The following is a 21,956-nucleotide window of genomic DNA, read 5'->3' as shown; positions in this document are numbered from 1 at the left end:
TTGAGAGGAGATTTGATAGAGGTATACAAAATTATGAGGGGTGTAAATAGGGTAAATGCAAACAGGCTTTTCCCACAGTGATCAACCAGAGCTCATGGGTTAAGGGAGAAAGGTGGAATGTTTAAGAGGAACATGGGGGAAACTTCTTTGCTCAGAGGGTCATGAGAGTGTGGAACGAGCTGCCAGCAGAAGTGATGCATGTGAGCTCGATTTCAATGTTTAAGAGAAGTTTGGATAGGTACGTGGATGGTAGGGGTTTGGAGGGCTATGGGCCTGATGCAGGTCAATGGGAGTGGGCAGTTTAAATGGTTTGGTAAAGACGAGATGGGCTGGATGTCCTGTTTCTGTGCTGCAGTTTTCTTTGATTCCATGACTCTAAAGCATTGCCCCCGCCCCCCCCAATCGTTATTTGGTTATCCTGACACTATACACCAAACTTGGCCGATTCACAGTGACTTAGGTATTTTCAAAATCTATTTTAATTTGTAATAGAATCACTGCAGCCAGCACTGTAGTTCAGTGCGAAGCTGAGTAAATGTAATGGAGCAGCAAGCTGAACGAGGCAGAACAAGCCTATCCCTTCCCTCTGGTCCTAACACCCTGACCTTTTAAATCTGGCCCAGTGCTTAAATTGTCCAAACATTGGGTTGTTCCTTGCTCTCAGACTACTCTGGGTCTTGGACCTCACAGCCCTGTGCTTAAATCAATCACACATCAGGACTTGCCTTGCTCTTGAGGAAGACTTGACTCTGCTTCAACCCCAACTCCACCTCCGCTTGGCACGACCGTGACTCAACTGTGTCTCCACTTGCCATGACCTTGATGTATTTGCAGTGTGTTTTAGGATGATCTGAATGGATGGCGTGAAAAACAAAGCTTTTACCACTTCTTGGTATATGTGACAACTATAAACCAATTACCTATTGAGTCTGTATTTATAATGGACATACATTATGTTAGTGCCTCAGCTATGTATCTGAAATTATTTGTCTGCACCACAGAAAATATTGTAATGGACCCTAAACAAATGATTTTTCAGTTGCTGAAAATCTTGAGCAACACATACAAAGTGATGGATAAACTCAGCAAGTCAGGCAGCATCTATGGAGGAAAATAGACAATCAATGTTTTGGGTTGAGTTTCATCAGGACTGGAAAGGAAGGGGTAAAAAGCCAGAATAGGAAGGTGGGGGGGGGGGGGGGGAGAGGGAAATGAGGAAAAGCTGCTAGGTGATAAGTGAAACCAGGTGAGAGGTAACATTGCTGGATGGGGGAGAGGGGATAAGGTAAGAAGCTGGGAGGTGATTGGTGGAGAAGCAGGAATCTTATAGGAGAGGACAGTTGTCCATGGAAGAAAGAGAAGGAAGACAGGCACATGAGGAAGATGATGGGCAAGTAAGGAGAAGGGGTGAGAGGGGAATCGGAATGGTAATGGAGAAAGAGACAAGAGGGAGAAAAATTACTGGAAATTAATAATAGATGCTGCCTGACTTGCTGAGTTCCTCCAGCACTTTGTGCGTGTTGCTCAATTTATAGTGGACATTATTTATATTGGTGTGCCTTGGCTGTGTTTCACACATTTGTCTGACTACTGGTCCATCCCAGTTTCCATTTCCCAAACTTGTGAACGTTTGCTATTCAATTGCTAATACAAAAGCAAGTCATCGTAAATGTAAAACAATCAGAATCAAGTTTAATATCACTGGCATATGTCGTGAAATTTGATAATTTTGCAGCAGCAGTGTAATGCAATACATGATAACATAGAAAAAACTAATTACAGTAGATATATATAGTAGTTAAAATAAAATAAGTAGTTCACGGACAGAAATTTTAAAAAAGTACTGACGTATTGTTCATGGATTCAATATCAATTTAGAAATTGCATGGCAGAGGGGCATAAGCTGTTCCTTAACAACTGAGTATGTGCTTTCAGGTTTCTGTACCTCCTTCCTAATGGTAACAATGAGAAGAGGGCATGTCCTGGGTGATGAGGGTCCTCAATGAAGGATGCTGCCTTTTTGAGGCACTGCTTCTTGAAGATGTCCTGGATACTACGGAGGCTAGTGCTCATGATGGAGCTGACTAATTTTACAACTCTCTGCAACTTACTTCAATCCTGTGCCCCCCCCCCCATACTAGACGGTGATGCAGCCAATCAGAATGTTCTCCAGCGTGCATCTGTAGAAAATTGCTCATGTTTACATGACATACCAACTCTCCTCAAACTGCTAATGAAATATAGCCACTATCTTGCCTTCTTTATAGCTGTATCGATATGTCGGGACCATATCCTTGGAGATATTAACACCCAGGTACTTGAAATTACGCACTCTCTCCACTTCTGATCTTGCTAAGAGGCCTGGTGTGTGTTCACTTACCTTATCCTTTTTATAGTCCACAATCAGTTCTTTGGTTTTACTGACACTGAGTGCAGGTTGTGGCTGCGATACCACTCAACTAGTGGTATCACAGCACCACTCATTCCAGCATGTCAGTCCAGGCCTCTTCTACTGCTGTGATGAGGCCATGCTCAGGCTGGAGGAGCAATACCTTATATTCCATCTGGGTAGCCTCCAATCTGATGGCATGAACATCAATTTCTTGAACTTATGGTATTTGGCCCCCACCTTCACCATTCCAATTCCCATTTCCCTCTTTTATCCTATCTCCTTATCTGCCCAGCATCTCCCTCTGGTGCTCCTCCCCCTTCCCTTTCTTCCATGGTCTTCTGTCCCCTCCTATCAGATTCCCACTTCTCCAGTCCTTTATCTCTTTCACCAATCAACTTCCCAGCTCTTTATTTCACTCCTCCTTTTCTCCTGGTTTCATGTATCCCCTACCATATTGTATTTCTTTCTCCCCTCCCCCCCCACTCTCTTGCTCTAACTTCTGATCTTTTTTCCAGTCCTGATGAAGTGTCTCGGCCTGAAACATCGACTGTTTACTCTTTTCCATAGATGCTGCCTGGCCTGCTGAGTTCTTTCAGCATTTTGTGTGTGTTGTTTGGATTTCCAGCATCTGCAGATTTTCTTTTGTCTTTGTACCACTCAGCTAGCTGGTATATCTCACTCCTGTATGCCCTCTCATTACCATCTGAGATTATGCCAACAATGGGAATTTAACAATATGTTACTTAAAACTGGAGACTGCTTTTCAAATTGTACCCCAGTACAATTGCATGAAAAGAGATGAAACCAAACAGGTGGAAGAAGGTAAGAGGTCACTGTTATTATCTTAATCTCCTGCAAATTGTATTTATCTTGCGGTCCTTTTGTTTTGTAATTGTCATTAATAATTCAACGGACAGTGAGCAAAGCATAAACATGGCTTTGCAAGACAGATAGACTCTGTTTTTGCATATATACCTTTAACATATTAGGGTGTACAAAGCACTTCACAGTCAGAAACATAAATTGACATATTGCAACAAAGGAAGTATGAGTGATAGAGCACTCATCCATACCAACCATGAAGTAGCCATTTATACTAATCCCATTTACTACCACCTGATCCATATCCTTTTGTGATTTGGCAATTCAAGTGCTTGTCCAGATACTTCTTAAAGTTGTGAGAATCTTTGCATCCACCACCACCATGGACAGGGGATTACAAATGTTTGCCATCTTCTGGCTGAAGTTTACTACTGTGTCCCCTTATCTAAGCACCTCATAATTTTGTACACCATTATCAGGCCTTCCAAGGAAAATAATCCAAATGTGTTCAGTTTTTCCTCATAACTGAGACACTTGTAGTGAATCTCTTCTGTATTATTTTGGAAGCAGTCTTGTCCTTTCTATACTGTGACAGTCAAAATTTCACACTGTGTTCCAGGTAGTCTATAGTTGAACCTTTGTGTAGGAGAATAGGGTTGAGAGGGAAAATGAATTAGCTATGATCAAATGGTGCAGCAGACTCAATGGGCCAATGGCCTAATTCTGCTCCTATATCTTATAGTCATATGCGTAAGTACATAGAAAACATAGAAACATAGAAAACCTAAAGCACAACACAGGTCCTTCGGCTCACAAAGTTGTGCCAAACATGTCCCTACCTTACAAATTACTAGGCTTACCTATAGCCCTCTATTTTTCTAAGCTCCATGTACCTATCCAAAAGTCTCTTAAAAGGCCCTATCGTATCCGCTTCCACCACCGTTGCCGGCAGCCCATTCCACACACTCACCACTCTCTGAGTAAAAAACTTACCCCTGACATCTCCTTTGTACCTACTCTCTAGCACCTTAAACCTGTGTCCTCTTGTGGCAACAATCTCAGCCCTGGGAAAAAGCCTCTGACTATCCACACGATCAATGCCTCTCATCATCTTATACACCTCTATCAGGTTACCTCTTATCCTCCGGAGCTCCAAGGAGAAAAGGCCGAGTTCACTCAACCTGTTTTCATAAGGCATGCTCCCCAATCCAGGCAACATCCTTGTAAATCTCCTCTGCACCCTTTCTATAGTTTCCATATCCTTGCAGTAGTGAGGCGACCAGAACTAAGTACAGTACTCCAACTGAGGTGTGACCAGGGTCCTATATAGCTGCAACATTACCTCTCGGCTCCTAAATTCAATTCCACAATTAATGAAGGCCAATACACTGTATGCCATCTTAACCACAGAGTCAACCTGCGTAACAGCTTTGAGTGTCCTATGGACTCGGACCCCAAGATCCCTCTTATCCTCTACACTGCCAAGAGTCTTACCATTAATACTATATTCTGCCATCATTTTTGACCTACCAAAATGAACCAACGCACACTTATCTGGGTTGAACGCCATCTGCCACTTCTCAGCCCAGTTTTGCATCCTATCAATGTCCCGCCGTAACTTCTGACAGCCCTCCACACTATCCACACCTCCGACCTTTGTGTCATCAGTAAACTTATTAACCCAACCCTCCACTTCCTCATCCAGGTCATTTATAAAAATCATGAAGAGTAAGGGTCCCAAAACAGATCCCTAAGGCACACCACTGGTCACCAACCTCCATGCAAAATATGACCCGTCTACAACCACTCTTTGCCTTCTGTTGGTAAGCCAGTTCTGGATCCACAAAGCAATGTCCCCTTGGATCCCATGCCTCCTTACTTTCTTACAGGTGTACAAGTGCAATGAAACCCTCCATCAGCATCACAGATACATAGCATTATTCTTATCAGCATTCACAAGAAAAACATAAATTCTAGCCAATGTTGACAAGAACGTAATTAGAACAAAAATTATATGTATGCAAAGTCTATTTTAGTGTAAGAAAGTGATCAAAGTTGGAAAGTTGTAGGTTTTAGTGAGTGCTGCATGCCCTTATGAAGGTATGGTCTTTGAAAAAACAGATGGTAGACCACAGCAGCACTTTCAGTACCATACAGTACCTCCCCTCATCTCGGGGTAATGTAGAATAATGTAATTGGTGGAATTGTACATAAATTTCAAACACTAACATTGAGTTGGAGTTTCACTTTGAGAGGCTGGTTTAACATGATGACATATTTACATAAAGGACTGTTAACATGCTTTATGTTCAGTTTTTGGTGTTCAGTAAATGAGATACTGCAGCTTTTTTAAAACAAAAAACACCTCGTCGTTTTATTTGTGAAAATGTACATTCATGACCCCGATGCTCTAGGATGATTCCAGGGTTATTTAACGTACTGGCCAATTCTGTCGCTTTGAAACTGCTGGAGTTTTATGAGCAAAATGCCGTTGCTTGGTTTGCACAAGCCGAGGCCCAATTCGTGTAGCGAGAAATCTTCACAGACAACATGAAATATTTCTATGTGATAGTGTTGCTTAGTGAATCCACGGCTGAAAGAGTGGTGAATCTACTGGAACACCCGCCTGAACATGATAAATACCGATCGCTGAAAACTCACCTTTAACAGACTTTTGGACTATTGGAGCCTAAGTGCGCCAAACAGTTGCTTTCCAAGCTCAGCCTCACTGGTGCTAAGCTGTCAGAGCTAATGGACCACATGCTGTCCCTCTTGGGAAATCACCATCCTTGTTTTATTTTTAAAGAACTCTTCAAGCAGCAAACGCCTGATCAAGTTCACATACCCCTCGCCAATGCACCCATGAAGTACTATAGGGAGCTTATGAAAATGGAGGATAGTCTAACCTCAGCTAGGCAGCGGTGCATCATTCTTCCTCCTTTCTCTACCTCGATAAGCCCAGTCGGCAGAGCCTCCAACATAAGGGGACCCGTAGCTGAGAAACAGATGATGCCAGGCCTATGTTTTTATCATGCTCGCTTTGGCATGAATGCTAGAAAGTGCCAACCGCCTTGCAGCTTCAACAGTGCCAGCACATCGGAACAACGGAGGTTTGTGAACACCAACTGCCTGGGATGCTTATTGTTCATTATGAACACTCTTTCACGGTGATGCTTCTTGTGTGATACGTGTTCTCAAGCATCAGCTATTATGAGAAGGCAAAGAGTGACAAAACTGCTGGAGGCCACCAATGGCAGTATAGTCCAGACATACGGGACGTGGCATGTGACGCTCTGCTTCAGTGGGCAACATTACATTGTCCTGGCTAAAATGGCTAGACCTCTGCTTGGTGCAGATTTCCTGTGTGCCCAAGGACTATTAGTTGATCTTAAGAACTGTTAGCTTGTGGATATCAAGGACTTTGGGTTGTTACCCTGCTCCCCTAGCAAGTTCTCCATAATGACTCTGTGAAGCACAAGCACTGACATGTGTGAGTTTGCTCGACTGCTGTATGAATTCCCAAACCTCACCAAGCCCACATTCACTATTGCAGTCACAAAACACGGGGATGGACCACCACATTTCTACAACTGGACCACCATTCCATGCCCATGTGCATTGACTAGACCCAGAAAAGCTGGCAAACATGAAAGCTGAGTTTGCCAACATGGAAAGACTTGGCACTGTATGCTGGTTGAATAGCACCTGGGCTTTGCCCCTCCATATGAACCCATGTGGCGATTACCAACAACTTAACGAAGCCACCATCCCTGATCATTACCTGATTCTACACATCCAGAACTTTACTGCACGTTTTGCCGGAAAATTAATTTTTTCCAAATTCAATCAAGTTAGGGGCTGCCATCAGGTACCTGTTGCTCGGAGGATGTTCCCAAAATGGCTGTGACAACCCTGTTTAGCCGCTTTGGGTTTCTGTGCATGCCATTTAAGCTGAAAAATGCAGCACAGATTTTTCAACGGCTGATGGACTCTGTATTAAAAGATTTAGATTTTTTTTGTTTACCTGTATGACATATCACCAATGCATACAAAGAAGGTTTGAAAACCCTCCTATTAAAAACTAACCACTATTATTGATTTCCACCACCCCACACTACTAAAAAAACTATAGAAGTTTTTAGGCATGGCGAATTTCCATCACCACTTCATTCTGCGAGCTGCTGTACTTATGTGTCTCAGTATGGTGCACTTAAAGGCAATATCCCTAATCATCTGCTGGACTGGTCGGTGGACATGACCAGGGTATTTGATGATACTAAATGAGCTTTCAAACACGACCCTACTGACACATCTGCCCAATGCACCCATAGCCGTTACTACTGACGCTTTAGACTATGCTGTGGGTGCTGTGCATAACCAGTTGGTGGGTCGGAGGTGCTTAGTAGCTGCTCACCTTCTTCAGCTGGCAGCTCCGTCCCTCGAAAGGAAGTACAGTACATTTGACTCTGAGCTTCTTGGTCTCCATCTTGCTGTCTGCCATTTTCAGTTTCTTCTAGAGGGTCGCCATTTCACAGTGTTCATTGACCACAACCCCCTTGTGCATGTGATGGCCTAAATGTCAGACCCGTGGTCTGCATGGCAGCAACGCCACCTGGCCTACATATCAGAGTGCATAGCTGATATACAACATATCAAGGGGAAAAATAATCCCATGGCTGATTGCCTCCCACGGCCAGCTGCTGAGGCCACACATACAAGGGTTGACTATGCCGGCATGGCATTCGACCAAGCTACTGACCCGAAGGTCCAGGCTTATCGAACAACAGTCACGGGCCTGCACTTGGCTGACATTAAGTTCAAAAAAGCTCAGGTTTCTCTCCTGTGCGATGTCTTAGCTAGTCACCCTTGCCCCATAATGCCTGAAAACTGGAGACAGACCATTTTTAACACCATACATGGCCTCTGCTATCTGGGCCTGAAGGCCTCACAGAAACTGTTGGCACTAAAATTTGTGTGGCATGGCCCTTGAAAGGACGGACGTGATTAGAGTGCAGCCTGTGTAGAATGTCAACAGGCAAAAATTAACTGTCACGCCCAGATGTCATTTGAGGTCCCTGAGCAACAGTCTGTCCACGTTAATGAGGACCTTGTTGGTCCTCTTTTCCCCCTCCTGTGGTTTCACGCAACTCCTTACCATGGTGGACTGTACCGCCTGGTGACCAGAGGTCGTCCCCAAGCATTGACAATGGCCGCAGGTATGGCTCAGGTGTTTATCAGCACCTGGGCTGCTTGGTTTATCACTCCATCTGATATTTCCTCTGAATGCGGTCCTCAAATCATTTCATATGTCCGGGCTGCGATAGCCTAGAACCTTGGCATTAGGCTACATCATACCCCGGCGTATCACCCGCTATCCAATGGCTTATGTGAGTGGTTTCACCACACCTTAAAGGCTGCTCTGAAGTCTTCCCCAACTGATGAGGGTTGGCGCGGTTGTCTCTTATGGGTCGTCCATGGCTGAGTTGGTATACTAGTGCTCAGTGGTTTCATTCCGGATGCCATGATCGCCTGGTCGGCTTTTCAACAACGCTCCACCTTCCTCTTCACCTATTCCTACCTCTCTTGATGGCATACCTCACTCTTGGGTTCCTGTTGACCTACATTCTGACTCGTTTTTTTTCATCAGCATCAAGGCTCCTTTATGATGGCCCATTCTGTGTTTTGGAATGGGGAGAACAGATTTTTATCACAGATAAGAGGAGTAAACCTTAATGTATTTAGGTAGATCTTAAAACAACCCAACAAGATTTGGAGGATTCTGCTAGCATCTCTGGAGTCACAACATGACAATGAGCATATCAACACACCTCTGGATGAGCCAGTAGCACCTGCTGTTCCTCCACCCATGCAAGATTGGATCCTTACCTCACTTTTAAGTTCATTCTTTGGAATGCACGGGGGAAGTTGTTACTATGAGCCTGAATAATTACACAAAAAAACAAAATACAAGAATTTACATCCTTCTTCACAATCACAAATGTCCACAAATACATTCATCACAATAAGATCACAATGGCATTGTGCAATGTCAACACTCTTTCCCCTTTCCCCCAAGATGAACTTTTCCACTGAGCCAGCATAGAGCACGTGCCATGACAAACAGGCACCCTTTTAAAGACACCCCACCTTTCATTAGTGTCCCCTCCCTAAAAATGGAAGCAAAAACAACCAGGATGCATCAAACAATGCCACTGTCCTGGAGTGTACAAGTACAAACAGAAGTGTCCCTGCTGTGCGTTTGCCTAGTGTGTGCACCCAATAAGCATAATATCAGTGCTGCCAGCCAGGAATAATGAGAATTGCAGGACTACTGGGGGGAGGGGGAGGAAGAAATTACTTGTGGCAGACCTGCTCTATTACATTACCTACCTCTTTCTTCTTGTTTACCTAAGTTGTGGTAAACTTCCGCAGTGACATTCTGGCTGCTCCTGTGTGACGGATTGTGAAGTGGAAGGGTTGCAGAACTAGATACTATGTGGTAATGTGAGCATTTTGATCTTTCCTGGTATGGATCCAGGTCAAGGCACAGTGGTCTGAGTCCAAAACAAACTCCCAGACAAGGAGGTAATAGCATAGACTGTCTCGATCCCACGTAAGAGCCAGAGCCTCTTTCTCAACAGTCAAAAACTGAGATTTCCTGGTTAGCAGCTTCCTACTGGGGTATAAGACAGGCCTATCTTTGCCCTCTTCTCCTTGGGACAAGGCAGCACCTATCCCTAATCCATAAACGTTCATTTGCACCAGAAAGGGCTTGTTGAAATCAGGACTAATGAGTACCAGTTCTTCACAGAGTTGCCCCTTTAAATTTACAAAAGCCAGTGCACACTCCTCTGCAGACTTTAAGCTCAAACTGGTCAGAGAAGTTGTCACTTCAGCAAACAGTGGTATGAACCCAGTCCAAAAAAAGACCTGACTTGTTTCTTCGTTTGAGGGCAGAGGCTGTTCCAAATTGCTTGTACCTTGTCCACTTGAGGGCGTATCAGCCCATTCCCAAGTTGGTATCTCAAGAACCAGGTCTCTATCTTCAGCCACTCACATTTCTGTAGGTTGACCGTAAGACTTGCTGAGGCTAGCTGACCCAGGAGCTGGTTGATATCCTGGAGATGGTCTTCTCAACTTGTGCTGAAAATCACCACATGATTGAGGTATGTTATGCTGAGCTCTTCACATCCCCTGAATACACAGTCCATGAGTTGTGGAAATGTCCCTAGAGCTCCATTCAGGCTAAATGACGTGACCGTGAAATGGAAAAGGCCAAGTGGGGTCTGGAAAGCAGTGTATTCTTTAGACTTTTCCTCCATTGGATCTTAGAAACATAGAAAACCTACACAGGATAATACAGGCCCTTAGGCCCACAAAGCTGTGCCAAACACATCCTTACCTTAGAAATTACCTTGGGTTACCCAGAGCCCTCTATTTTTCTAAGCTCCATGTACCTATCCAGGAGTCTCTTAAAAGACTCTATCGTATCCACCTCCACAACTGTTGCTGGCAGCCCATTCCATGCAAGCCCATCTTGACAGTAATCTTTACATAAATCCGGTGTAGTGATATGCTGAGCTTGTCCCAACCTGTCCAGTAGCTCATCTATCCATGGCATAGGATAAGCATCAAACTTGGAGATTGCATTGATTTCTCTAAAGTCAATACAGACCCTCAGGGAACCATCAGGTTTAGGTACATTAACTACTAGACTGTACTGTTCACTGTTTGATGGCTCAATGACACCCAGTTCCAACTTGTCCTTATCTCTGCCTTCAAGGCACTGACAGGATGCTCAGGCACTCAGTGTGGTCTCTGATGAATGGGTTGATCATCTTTTACATGGATAGTGTGCTTGCACAAGTTGGTACACCCAAGTTGTAGTTTAAACAAGGTGGGATGCTGAAAGGAGAAAACTTTTAGGGCTGGCTTTTGGTGAGGTTCAAGGTAGTCAAGATGAGCTTTAGATGAGGTTTCCCATGGCTCGAGATCTTGATTATTGTCTTTGTTTGCTTCCACTATCTGGATCATCAGGGACATCTTAGTACAAGAGATATTACAGATGCTGGAAATCTAGAGCAATACCCACAATGTAGATGGGAATAAACAGTTGATGTTTTGGGCCGAGACCCTTCATCAGGACCATTGTTTGCAGCGACTTGGTTATGAGCTAAGTATTAGAGTAATGTTAGAGCAGCAATATTTTCTTCTTCAAATAATAAAATGGCACATTTGATATATGTGATGCCAGTGAGATCTTGGTTTAATAACATTTTTGAAACACAGTCCCTTGAAATGCTGCTTTGAAATGCCAACTTAGGTTATATGCTCAATCATTTGGAGTGAGATTCAACTGTGGAATGTTTTGGCTCATTTGCTTACCAGCCAAGTTACAATTAAAGTACTTCAGTATCAGTACTGGTGCTGCAATACCTTAATTTCACATTTGTATCTCCATTATAATTGGAAAATTTTGACCGTACAATGATAAACATATGACAACTGGAAGTAAGGTTTGTTGAAAGGAATTCCTCCCATATTTTGCTGTTTAATACTAATGACTTCCTGATATTGTACTTGGAGAAGCAAAACTGAATTATTAAGCTTTAAATAAATCAGGAATGCAGGAAATTCAGATGTAATTGTGATTTCATTTTAATGAATTATTAATTGAACAAAATTCATAAGAGAATGTCGCAAACAACATTTAAATGTTGTTATTTTCCTTTGATAGGTTTTCAATTGGAAACAAATACCATAAACTAAATGTAAATAGAAGTTTTATGAGCTTGTAATCCAAGAATTATATTTATTATTGTGATGTACAATTATAGATTGTGGTATTACTTTTCCATATATTTTAAATAATAAAGAAGAATCAGAAATAAATAGTGACATTAACCTTAATTTTTGTATCAATTTGATTTAAAGAAAAATAAAACTGAAGCGAAGTACTCTTCTGAAAAATAAAACTGAAAAGTAAAACTACAGAAGAGAGTGATGAAGGAAATGTGCTAACAATGAAATATCTGGTTTAAAATTTAATATAACTTCTATGTTTATTGAAATTGCAAACAGGTTCTGGGAAATCAATTAAAACTCTACAAAATCAGAAAACATAGTGATGTAATTGAAATTTATCTGGCCAAAAAGTAAGTATAATATAATATTATCGGTTCTTAGTCAGTAATTAATCTAATGTAAAAAGGACTTCATGTTATTTTTAATTAATTATTCATTTAAAACCTATATTTTGCTTAGCACAGTACTTCCACATTATTTACTTTATCAAAGGGCATAAGTTTCTGACTACGTTTAAAAGCATAGAAGTTTATAAATAAAAAGCAGCTGGGAAAACTGGTACAGAAATAATTTTATGGAATGCTAATAGAGAAAGAAATTACTTTCTTATTTACTTTGTTGCCCCTCAAAGCACATCAATCATCAAAAAGGTCAGAAATTTAATGGAATATTCAACATTTGCTAACAGTTCCACTAACTCTTGAATATCAACCCCACCAAGAATAGAATAATATAATTAATTGGCAATGTTCATTACTGTTCAACTAGAGAAAAAATAGCACAGAAATAAAGTGTGTGTGTGTGTGTGTGTGTGTGTGTGTGTGTGTGTGTGTGTGTGTGTGTGTGTGTGTGTGTGTGTCCCCGTCCGTCAGTCCGTCCTGGTGGAGTCGTTGGGGTGCTGTCATGCAAGCTTTTTGCACCGATCTTTTTGGTAATTGCTCATCGTACGGCATGCCTTGGGCATCTGAAACCTGGTGGAGCCCATCCATCTCCAGTCGACTGCTAGCTCGACAGTCAACCCAGGCATGGATGGAGAGCGTGCAAGGGAGCCGGCTGGTTTTGAACTCGGGACCTCTCGCCCCGAAGTCCAGCGCTGATGCCACTACGCCACCAGCCAGTTAGAAATAAACAGTAGGAAGGAAAAAATTCAGAATAGTTATTTGCCTGAATTTCAATTCTACGGATATTATTGTGCAGTGTCTATATGTTTATATTATATCATATTTTAATGCAGTAATTCAAGCTGAGATCTGTTACATTTTTTAGAAGACTAACAGAAGTTCCTGACTTGTCAAGATTTAAACAGTTGAAGTACTTGTGGTTAAATCACAACAAGGTGAGTGAGAATTTTTGTAACCACTACTCAATTCAAAGTTTGTGATAATCTGAAAACATACTTCTGGTTATCACTTGTAAGTACTGCTTTCTTTATCATTTTTTTGACTGTTGGCTAGATCAGAGATGTGTTTTGTTTACTAGCAGACAGACAGCCAACCTCTCTTCCTTGGCTTCTTTCTGTTGTTCTTTTTGTGCATTGAGCTAGATTTTGTACTACTCAGGATGGCAAAGCTAGTACCATTTCCCTTGTTAATACTATAAAACAGAATACACCTTCTGAAGCATTCAATTATATAGCTAATCTTCGAAATGCAGAATGTTTCTTTCAGTGAGTTATTGCAGCCTACTGGAGCATAATATGTAGAGATCAGTGAGCATCAGTGAGTACCCTGAAAATGTTAGAGCTTGCTATATGAGTTGTAATGTTTTTTTAATGGCATTATAGACTATAATCAATGCATACCAAAAGTCTGGCTTTTTAAAAAAAATAATTGCACATGGATTGTAATTCACCATGTACACACTGAAAAATATAGATGATTTTAAAATAATAAAGCTTTTATTTTCTACTTTTATTCTAACTTTCTATTTATAGAGGAATCCCATGGTAAGCAAAATATAAATTTCAATAACAGATTTTCTCTCCTGATGAAGTGTTTTGGCCCGAAACATCGTCACTACCTCCTCCCATAGATGCTGTCTGGCCTGCTGAGTTCTGCCAGCATTTTGTGTTTTTATTCATACCAAGTTCTTTAGTCTATTTAGTGTCTTCACTTGAATTCTGCAATGTCGTCCTTGAATAGGAGGGTCATCTTCAGAAGGGTTAACTGTTGCAGTTTGGTAGAGATATTTTCTATGATGATATGAATTTGGACAGTAATCATCAGAAGAATTTTAAGCACAACTAATTAGAGTTATCTTCTGAATAAATTATATGATTTTAGAGGAACAATTGGTTGAACGCAGAAATGTTAACCTTACACACTTATATTCTTCAATGTGTGTGACATTGCTCAATCTAGTGAAAACTTGAAAAGTAATCCATTTTTGTGACTGAATCAATGTATTTGAAAACTGGGTGGTAATCGATCATTTGTCTTAAATAGAAGTTGGATGTATATTTCTAATTGCTGTAAAATAGGCAAGTTCTCAAGCAAGGTTGAAAGCAGTAAGTCTCTTGTAGTTGTCCTCAAAGCACATGATAATTTTGAAGTAATTGACTTTGTTTTCAAATCCAAATCTGAAGGATTTAGCGCATTGGTCAGAAATATCCCTAAATTCATCTCCATGCACAAAATGTGCATTACATCTTTATTATTTTGTAGTAAAGGAGACCATAAGTTTGTCCATCTCATATGTTCCCAAAATAAAGCGATTGTTACCAACAACCAAAATAAGTAAAATAATTGATAAAGGATCAAAGAATTGTTCTAATTAGGCCAAATATATCTCTCTAAGACTCAAGATAAGCTTAATATTAAGCTTAGCCCATAATATATCTCAATGAGGTAGATGGGATTTTATCATCTTCACAGTGATTGATTAGGATTGTTATCTATTTAATCTTTATCCAGCATTGCATTCTTACTCTCTGACTGCCCTCAGCTCATTGTTTTAGTTCCATTTTTCCCTGCCTAACTGCTTTAACATCTCATTGACCAAAAATCTCTGTAGCTTATCACTGCAGAAGCTCTTTTCCTGCCTAATCAGGAAAAATCCTTTTATCTATCCAACCCTACTACCCTATCTTATCTGTATCTTATCAGTTTTGATGATGGGGCTTTAACCTGAAAAGTACACTTACTGCTGCTTTTCTGAATGCTTGCAACATGTTCTACTTTTATTTCAGATTCCTAGCAGCTATATCTAGCAAATTTTCATTTCAGCTTCCACTGAAGCATTTCAAGGATTCACGGCTTTCAGAGAGCAGAAATTCTTTCATATCTTTGTCTTAAATGGATAATTTCTAAATAATAATAATGACAATAATTATTCTGAATTAATAATCTTAGTTATATGCCTGCACAAGAAGAAGCAACCTTTCATCAATCCCCTGTTAAATGCTTTCATTAAATTATGTTGCTTTATATGTCTTAGTAACATCAAATTTAATTATTCTAGACTTTTATAACTCTTGAATCAATCTGCTTCGTCATTCCTCAAGAGAAATCTCCTTTATCCTAATGATTAAGGTAGTGCCCAGTATATAACTTCATACCAATCAAATAATTATGCAAAATTATTCAGAAACTGTACCTCACATTTTGAATGTGATGGTTACATACAGAGCTGAATAGTTTTGTAATATGATGGTAAAATGCCCTTGTTAATATTTAAAGTTTCATTGTATCCCATCACTGTTGTCAAAACTTTTTTTTTGTCATTCTTTATATGCCCATTAGGTACCCTTTAAATGTGGTGAATTTATCTGTCTTTATCATCTTCTTGGGCTGTGAGTTGAATTCCAAGTTACCTTCTTGTTAGTGGGTAAAATAATTTTGCTTCATTCACCTTGTATTGAATCATTCTGTTGCCATTTGCTTATCATAGATTAAGAAGATAAGTTCCTTGACAATGAATTATTGCCTCAAAGAGCTATACTTACAAAACAACCTGCTCATTGATGTAACAGGTAAAATTCATTTTTTCATGAGTAAAATTAATTTAGTATACTTTTTTTTGCTGAATGTTTGTTTTTAAGGTTTTAGTTTGTAATTTATGTTACTTTCTGTGTTTTTGGTTTTGTTTTTCTTACCAAGTTAAACTTTCTTTATAGCAAGCAAAACAATATAGATGCTGAAAATCTAAAATAAAAATAGAAAAACACTGCCTTTCGATGCCATCAATGAAGAGAGAAGTCAATTTAATGGATATATAGTCCTGATTGTTACCAGTTTTAGCTGGAATATTTCCATAATGTTAGTTAAATTTAGTTTCACACCTACAATTTTTAATATTTTCATAAGCTTCTTATTGCTAATTATTTCATTTTCATACAACTGCCTCATAATAACATAAACATTTTAATCCAATATCGTTTTAGTTGACCAAAGGATAATGGGGACAGATTTATTATAAAATCATGTGAGAAAAAGATCGTGTGAATAGAAAGCTTCTGTCTCTTTAGCCATTAGGTCAGTAACTGGGCTCATAAGTATAAATGGTGGGACTACAGATGGGTTAGGAAAGAATTCATTTACTTTATGAGATGCAAAAAGTCAGAATCTCACATCCTGAAAGGTGGTGGAGACAGAAAGACTCACCAGAATTAAGGGATATCTGGATGGGTGCTTTAATATCTTTATATTGTCGAGTTATAATACAGAAACTGGAAAATCAGATTTATTAAAAATTTATTTCTGGTCATGATGGGCTTCATGATCGTTACTGTAAATTTCTGTGAATCCATGACAATCATTAAGATGATTAACAAATATTGTTAGTTAATTTAAATAAAATTTAGAGTCCTTTTTGCTTAGCATCTAAAAGTATAATTATATTTGCCTATTACTACCATAATGGCCCAACATTTGTATTGTAAGAAATTAACCACATAACTTACTGTTATAGAAATGTAATGCAAGTTCAATTTATACTTAAATGTATACAGATAAAAAGAGGAAATAAGCTGCAGAATCCCCATATGTAAGGTATATTTTAACAATTTGTTTCTTAATGAAATGCCAGAAGGAAAACAGTAGAATGTAGGCTTTGCAAAATTAAAATACTGTAGATGCTGAAAAATATGGAAAAAAACCGGAAATACTCAACCCATTTGGCACCAGCTGTGAGACAGAGAGTCAGCAATTTAATCAATTATCTTTCATCAGAACATATGAATTAGGAGAAAGAGTAAGCAACTATGCTTCTTTTGGGGGTGACCTTATAGAGGAATATAAAATCATGAGAGGCATAGAGTCATAGAAAATTACCACACAGAATCAGGCCCTTTGGCCCATCTAGTCCATGTCGCACCATTTAAGCTACCTACTCCCATCGAACTTCACTGGGATCATAGCCCTCCATACCCCTACTATCCATGTACCTCTCCAAACTTAGCTTAAACCTTGAAATTGAATTCACGTGTACTATTTGTGCTGACAATTTGTTCCACACTCTTACAACTCTCTGAGTGAAGAAGTTTCCCCTCATGTTCCCCTTAAACTTTTCACCTTTTACTCATAACCCATGACCTCTGGTTATAATCCCATCCAACCTCAGTGGAAAAAGCAAACTTGCATTTACCCTGCCTATACCCCTCATAATTTTATATTCCTCTATCAAATCTCCTTTCAATCTTCTACGTTCCAATGAATTAAATCCTAATCTATCATTCTTTCCTTATAACTCAGGTCCTCCAGACCCAGCAAAATCTTTATAAATTTTTTCTGTATTCTTTTAACCTTATTTACATCTTTCCTATAGGCATTTAACCAAAACTCTACACAATACTCCAGATTTGGCCTCAGCAATGTCTTATACAATTTCAATATTACATCTCATCTCCTATACTCAGTACTTTGATTTATGAAGGCCAATATGCTAAGAGCTTTCGTTATAACCCTATCTACCTGTGATGCCACTTTCAATGAATTATGGACCTGTATTTCCTGATCCCTTTGTTCTACCACACTCCTCAGTGCCACCATTCACTGTGTAAGGTCAACCCTGATTAGACCTACTAAAGTGCAACACTTCAAACTTGTCTGCATTAAATTCCATCTGCCATTTTTCAGCCTGTTTTTCTAGCTGGTCCAGATCCCTCTGCAAACCAGCAAGATCCCTTGCTGTCCACTACACCCCCAATCTTGATGTCATTTGCAAATTTGCTAATTCAGTTAACCACATTATCATCCAGATCACTGATATAGATGACAAACAACAATGGACCCAGCACTAATCCCTGTGGTACTCCACTAGTCACAGGCCTCCAGTCAGAGACCATTCCATCTACTACCACCCTCTGGCTTCTCCCTCAAAGCCAATGTTTAATACAATTTACTGCGTCATCTTGAATGCTGAGCGACTGGACTTTATTTCACCAACCTCCCATGCGGGACCTTGTCAAGTGCCTTGCTAAAGTTTATGTGAACAACATCCACTGCCTTGCCTTTATCCACTTTCCTAGTAACTTCCTCTGTAAAATAGGTTAGAAATGACCTACCATGCACAAAACCATGTTGACTATCAGTCCATGTCTATCCAAATACTTGGATATCCAGTCCCTTAGAATACTTTCTAATAACTTTCCAACTACTGATGTCAGACTCACCAGCCCACAACTTCCTGGTTTATGTTTAGGGCCTTTCTTAAACAACAGAACAACATTGGCTATCCTCCAATCCACTGGTACCTCTCCTCTCACTATGGATGATTTTACTTTCTCTTCTAAGGCACAAGCAATTTCTTCACTGGCCTCCTGCAGAGTCCAGGGGAACCCCTCAGGCCCTGGGATTTATCCAACCTGATTTGCCTCAGGACAGCAAACACCTCCATCTCTGTAATAGGGTCCATGTAGTCAGTGATGCTTTGCCTCACTTCTGTAGACTTGTGTTCATTTCTTGAGTAAATAAAGAAGCAAAACATTCATTTAAGAACTCCCCTATCTCTTTTGGCTCCACACATGCATTACCATTTTAATGTTACAGTGGACCAATTTTGTCCTTGCAAACATTTTACTCTTAACATGTCTGTAGCATCCCTCAGGATTCTCCTTCATCTTGTTTACTAGGGCAACCTCATGCCTTCTTTTAGCTCTCCTGATTTCTTTCTTAAGTGTTCTCTTGCATTTCTTATTCTCCATAAGCACCTCATTTGTTCCTACCCTCCTGTACTTTCTATGCATCTCCCTTTTTTTTAAACCAGGGCCTTAATATCTCTTGAAAACCTGTTATCTTTACTTTATATTCTGACAGGCACGTACAAGCTTTGTTCTCTAAAAATTTCACTTTTGAAGGCCTCCCGCTTACCAAGCACACCTTTGCCAGAAAACTTCATGTCCCAATCCACGCATTTCTGATACCATCAAAATTGGCCATTGCCAATTTTGAATCTCAGCCCGCAGACCAGACCTAAATTTTTGCATATTTACTTTGAAACTAATGGCTTTGTGATCCCTAGATGCAAAGTGTTCCCCTACACAAACTTCTGTCACCTGCCCTATCTTGTTCCCTAATAGTATATCAAGTATTGCACACTCTCTCATTGACTAGTAACACCATCCCTCCTCCTTTAATCCCTCCCACTCTGTCACGTCTAAAACAATGGAACTCCAGAATATTGAGCTGCCAGTTCTGCCCTTCCAGCAACCAAGTCTCACTAATAGCTCCAATTTAAGAATTTCATGTGTTTCATAAGTAAGATGACTGCCCATAATCTTTTTCTTAGGGTAACAGAATCCAAAATTAGAGGACATAGGTTTAAAGTGAAAGAGGAAATATTTATTACGAACCTAATGGACAACCTTTTCACAGAAAGGGCGGTAGATAAAATGCAGGGGTGGCAAACCTATGGCATGTGATAAAATTTAGTTGGCACGTAGCATGCAGTGCTGCCCCTTGAATTTTTAAACACCACCCATAGAGAATGAAAGCTACCTGTCATTATCATTACTACCAAATGAAGTAGTGAGTGATATTTTCCAATCCAAGAGCAGTGAGATGTTTTCATAAAATATGTTTCACTCCAGCTTGGCATCTGCTATACAGCTGTGAGAATACGTGACATTGGATAATATCCTCATGGATCTGGTGTACACATCAATATATGGTTAGTATTGGTTTGGGCAATTGGCTTTGGCTTTGCTCTGCTTATATTGTTTTCTTCTGTCATTTGTGAGTGAACGCAGAATATTCAGTAAACACTCTCTATAGTTGAGCACCTCCATGAATATTTGCTTTTCAATTGTCTTTTTTAAAGATTTATATTAACAAATTTTAAACAGGTTTCTAAAATGCTTCATTTATTTTAATTTGTCTGTTAAATCTTTATTACAAGTAAAACAATGGTTCCACATAAATAAGCAATAGAACTCACACTTTGTCCTTTAAAATTTCATAACTGTTGTTAATAATTCATTAATCAATTATCATCTCTGCTCAAAATTCCCATAGAACACAAGAGAATTTTTTTAGAAGATTATCACCAATTTGGGCATACACTCTTAAACAGGTTCACCATCATTGGTATATTGGAATAAGCTGCAAGAGAAAGCTGTAGAGGTGGTTAGAATTACAATATTTAAAGAACATTTAAAGATTTAGAGCAATATGGGCCAAACATAGGCACAAGGTAATATTTCAGGCAAGTGACCTAGTTGACATAGACAAATTGGGCTGAAAAGCCTGGTTCCATGCTGTATAACACTAAAACTATGATTAATCCCCTCAAGATTACTCTATTTAATTATATCATAACCATTCTGATTGGAACCTAACTCTGCATTTTCACCTTCACACAGGAACCCCGACCCTTGCTTCTCAATAATAGATAGGTAGATAAATAGATAGATACTTTATTCATCCCCATGGGGAAATTCAACATTTTTTTATCTTACCCCTGGCGGTTGAATTGTAAAGCCGAATGGCATTGGGGAGTAATGATCTCTTCATCCTGTCTGAGGAGCATTGCATCGATAGCAACCTGCCGCTGAAGCTGCTTCTCTGTCTCTGGATGGTGCTATGCAGAGGATGTTCAGGGTTTTCCATGATTGACCGTAGCCTACTCAGCGCCCTTCGCTCTGCTACCAATGTCATACTCTCCAGTTCTGTGCCCACGACAGAGCCCGCCTTCCTTACCAGCTTATTAAGACGTGAGGCGTCCCTCTTCTTAATGCTGCCTCCCCAACACGTCACCACAAAGAAGAGGGCGCTCTCCACAACTGACCTATAGAACATCTTCAGCATCTCACTACAAACATTGAATGACGCCAGCCTTCTAAGGAAGTACAGTCGACTCTGTGCCTTCCTGCACAAAGCATCTGTGTTGGCAGTCCAGTCTAGCTTATCGTCTAACTGCACTCCCAGATACTTGTAGGTCTTAACCTGCTCCACACATTCTCCATTAATGATCACTGGCTCCATATGAGGCCTAGATCTCCTAAAGTCCACCACCATCTCCTTGGTCTTGGTGATATTGAGACGCAGGTAATTTGAGTTGCACCATATCACAAAGTCCTGTATCAGTTTCCTATACTCTTCCTCCTGTCCATTCCTGACACACCCCACTATGGCCGTGTCATCAGCGAACTTCTACACATGGCAGGACTCCAAGTTATATTGGAAGTCTGATGTGTACAGGGTGACCAGGGTGAACAGAAATATATCTACTTCTGCCTTAAAAATGTTCAAAGACCCTGCTTCTACTGCCCTCTAACAAATATTTCCAAAGATTTATAAATCTCTGAGAGAAAGAGGTTTCTCTCTTGAAATCTCTACTGAATTTTCAATACCGGAGTCTGTTCCCAAAGCCTCTGAACACAAACTTCAGAACATCCAGAATAATCCCCTTTCATTATGGTGTTGAGGGATATACAGCTAGCCAGAAAATTAAGTGACAAAACAGACCTGTCCTGAACTGTGAAGGGATACAACTTTAGCAA

The 21,956-nt window shown here is 40.1% G+C and overlaps 1 protein-coding gene across 8 annotated transcripts in view; it reads left to right on the top strand.

Annotated features, from left to right (window-relative positions):
* Window positions 1–21,956, top strand: part of LOC140732031 (leucine-rich repeat-containing protein 72) — a 50,820-nt gene that overhangs the window by 6,033 nt on the left and 22,831 nt on the right. For 7 of the 8 annotated variants that reach the window (XM_073054127.1, XM_073054123.1, XM_073054128.1 and 4 more), the window contains exons 2-4: window positions 12,296–12,369; window positions 13,286–13,355; window positions 15,908–15,989. In XM_073054127.1, the coding sequence (XP_072910228.1) occupies window positions 12,296–12,369; window positions 13,286–13,355; window positions 15,908–15,989 (226 nt within the window). The remainder of the gene's footprint in view (window positions 1–12,295; window positions 12,370–13,285; window positions 13,356–15,907; window positions 15,990–21,956) is intronic. The other variant, XM_073054122.1, reaches the window with a different exon arrangement.

Source organism: Hemitrygon akajei, chromosome 8, assembly GCF_048418815.1.
Source record: "Hemitrygon akajei chromosome 8, sHemAka1.3, whole genome shotgun sequence".
NCBI classification, from domain to species: domain Eukaryota; kingdom Metazoa; phylum Chordata; class Chondrichthyes; order Myliobatiformes; family Dasyatidae; genus Hemitrygon; species Hemitrygon akajei.
This window is presented reverse-complemented; position numbering and strand designations above follow the sequence as displayed.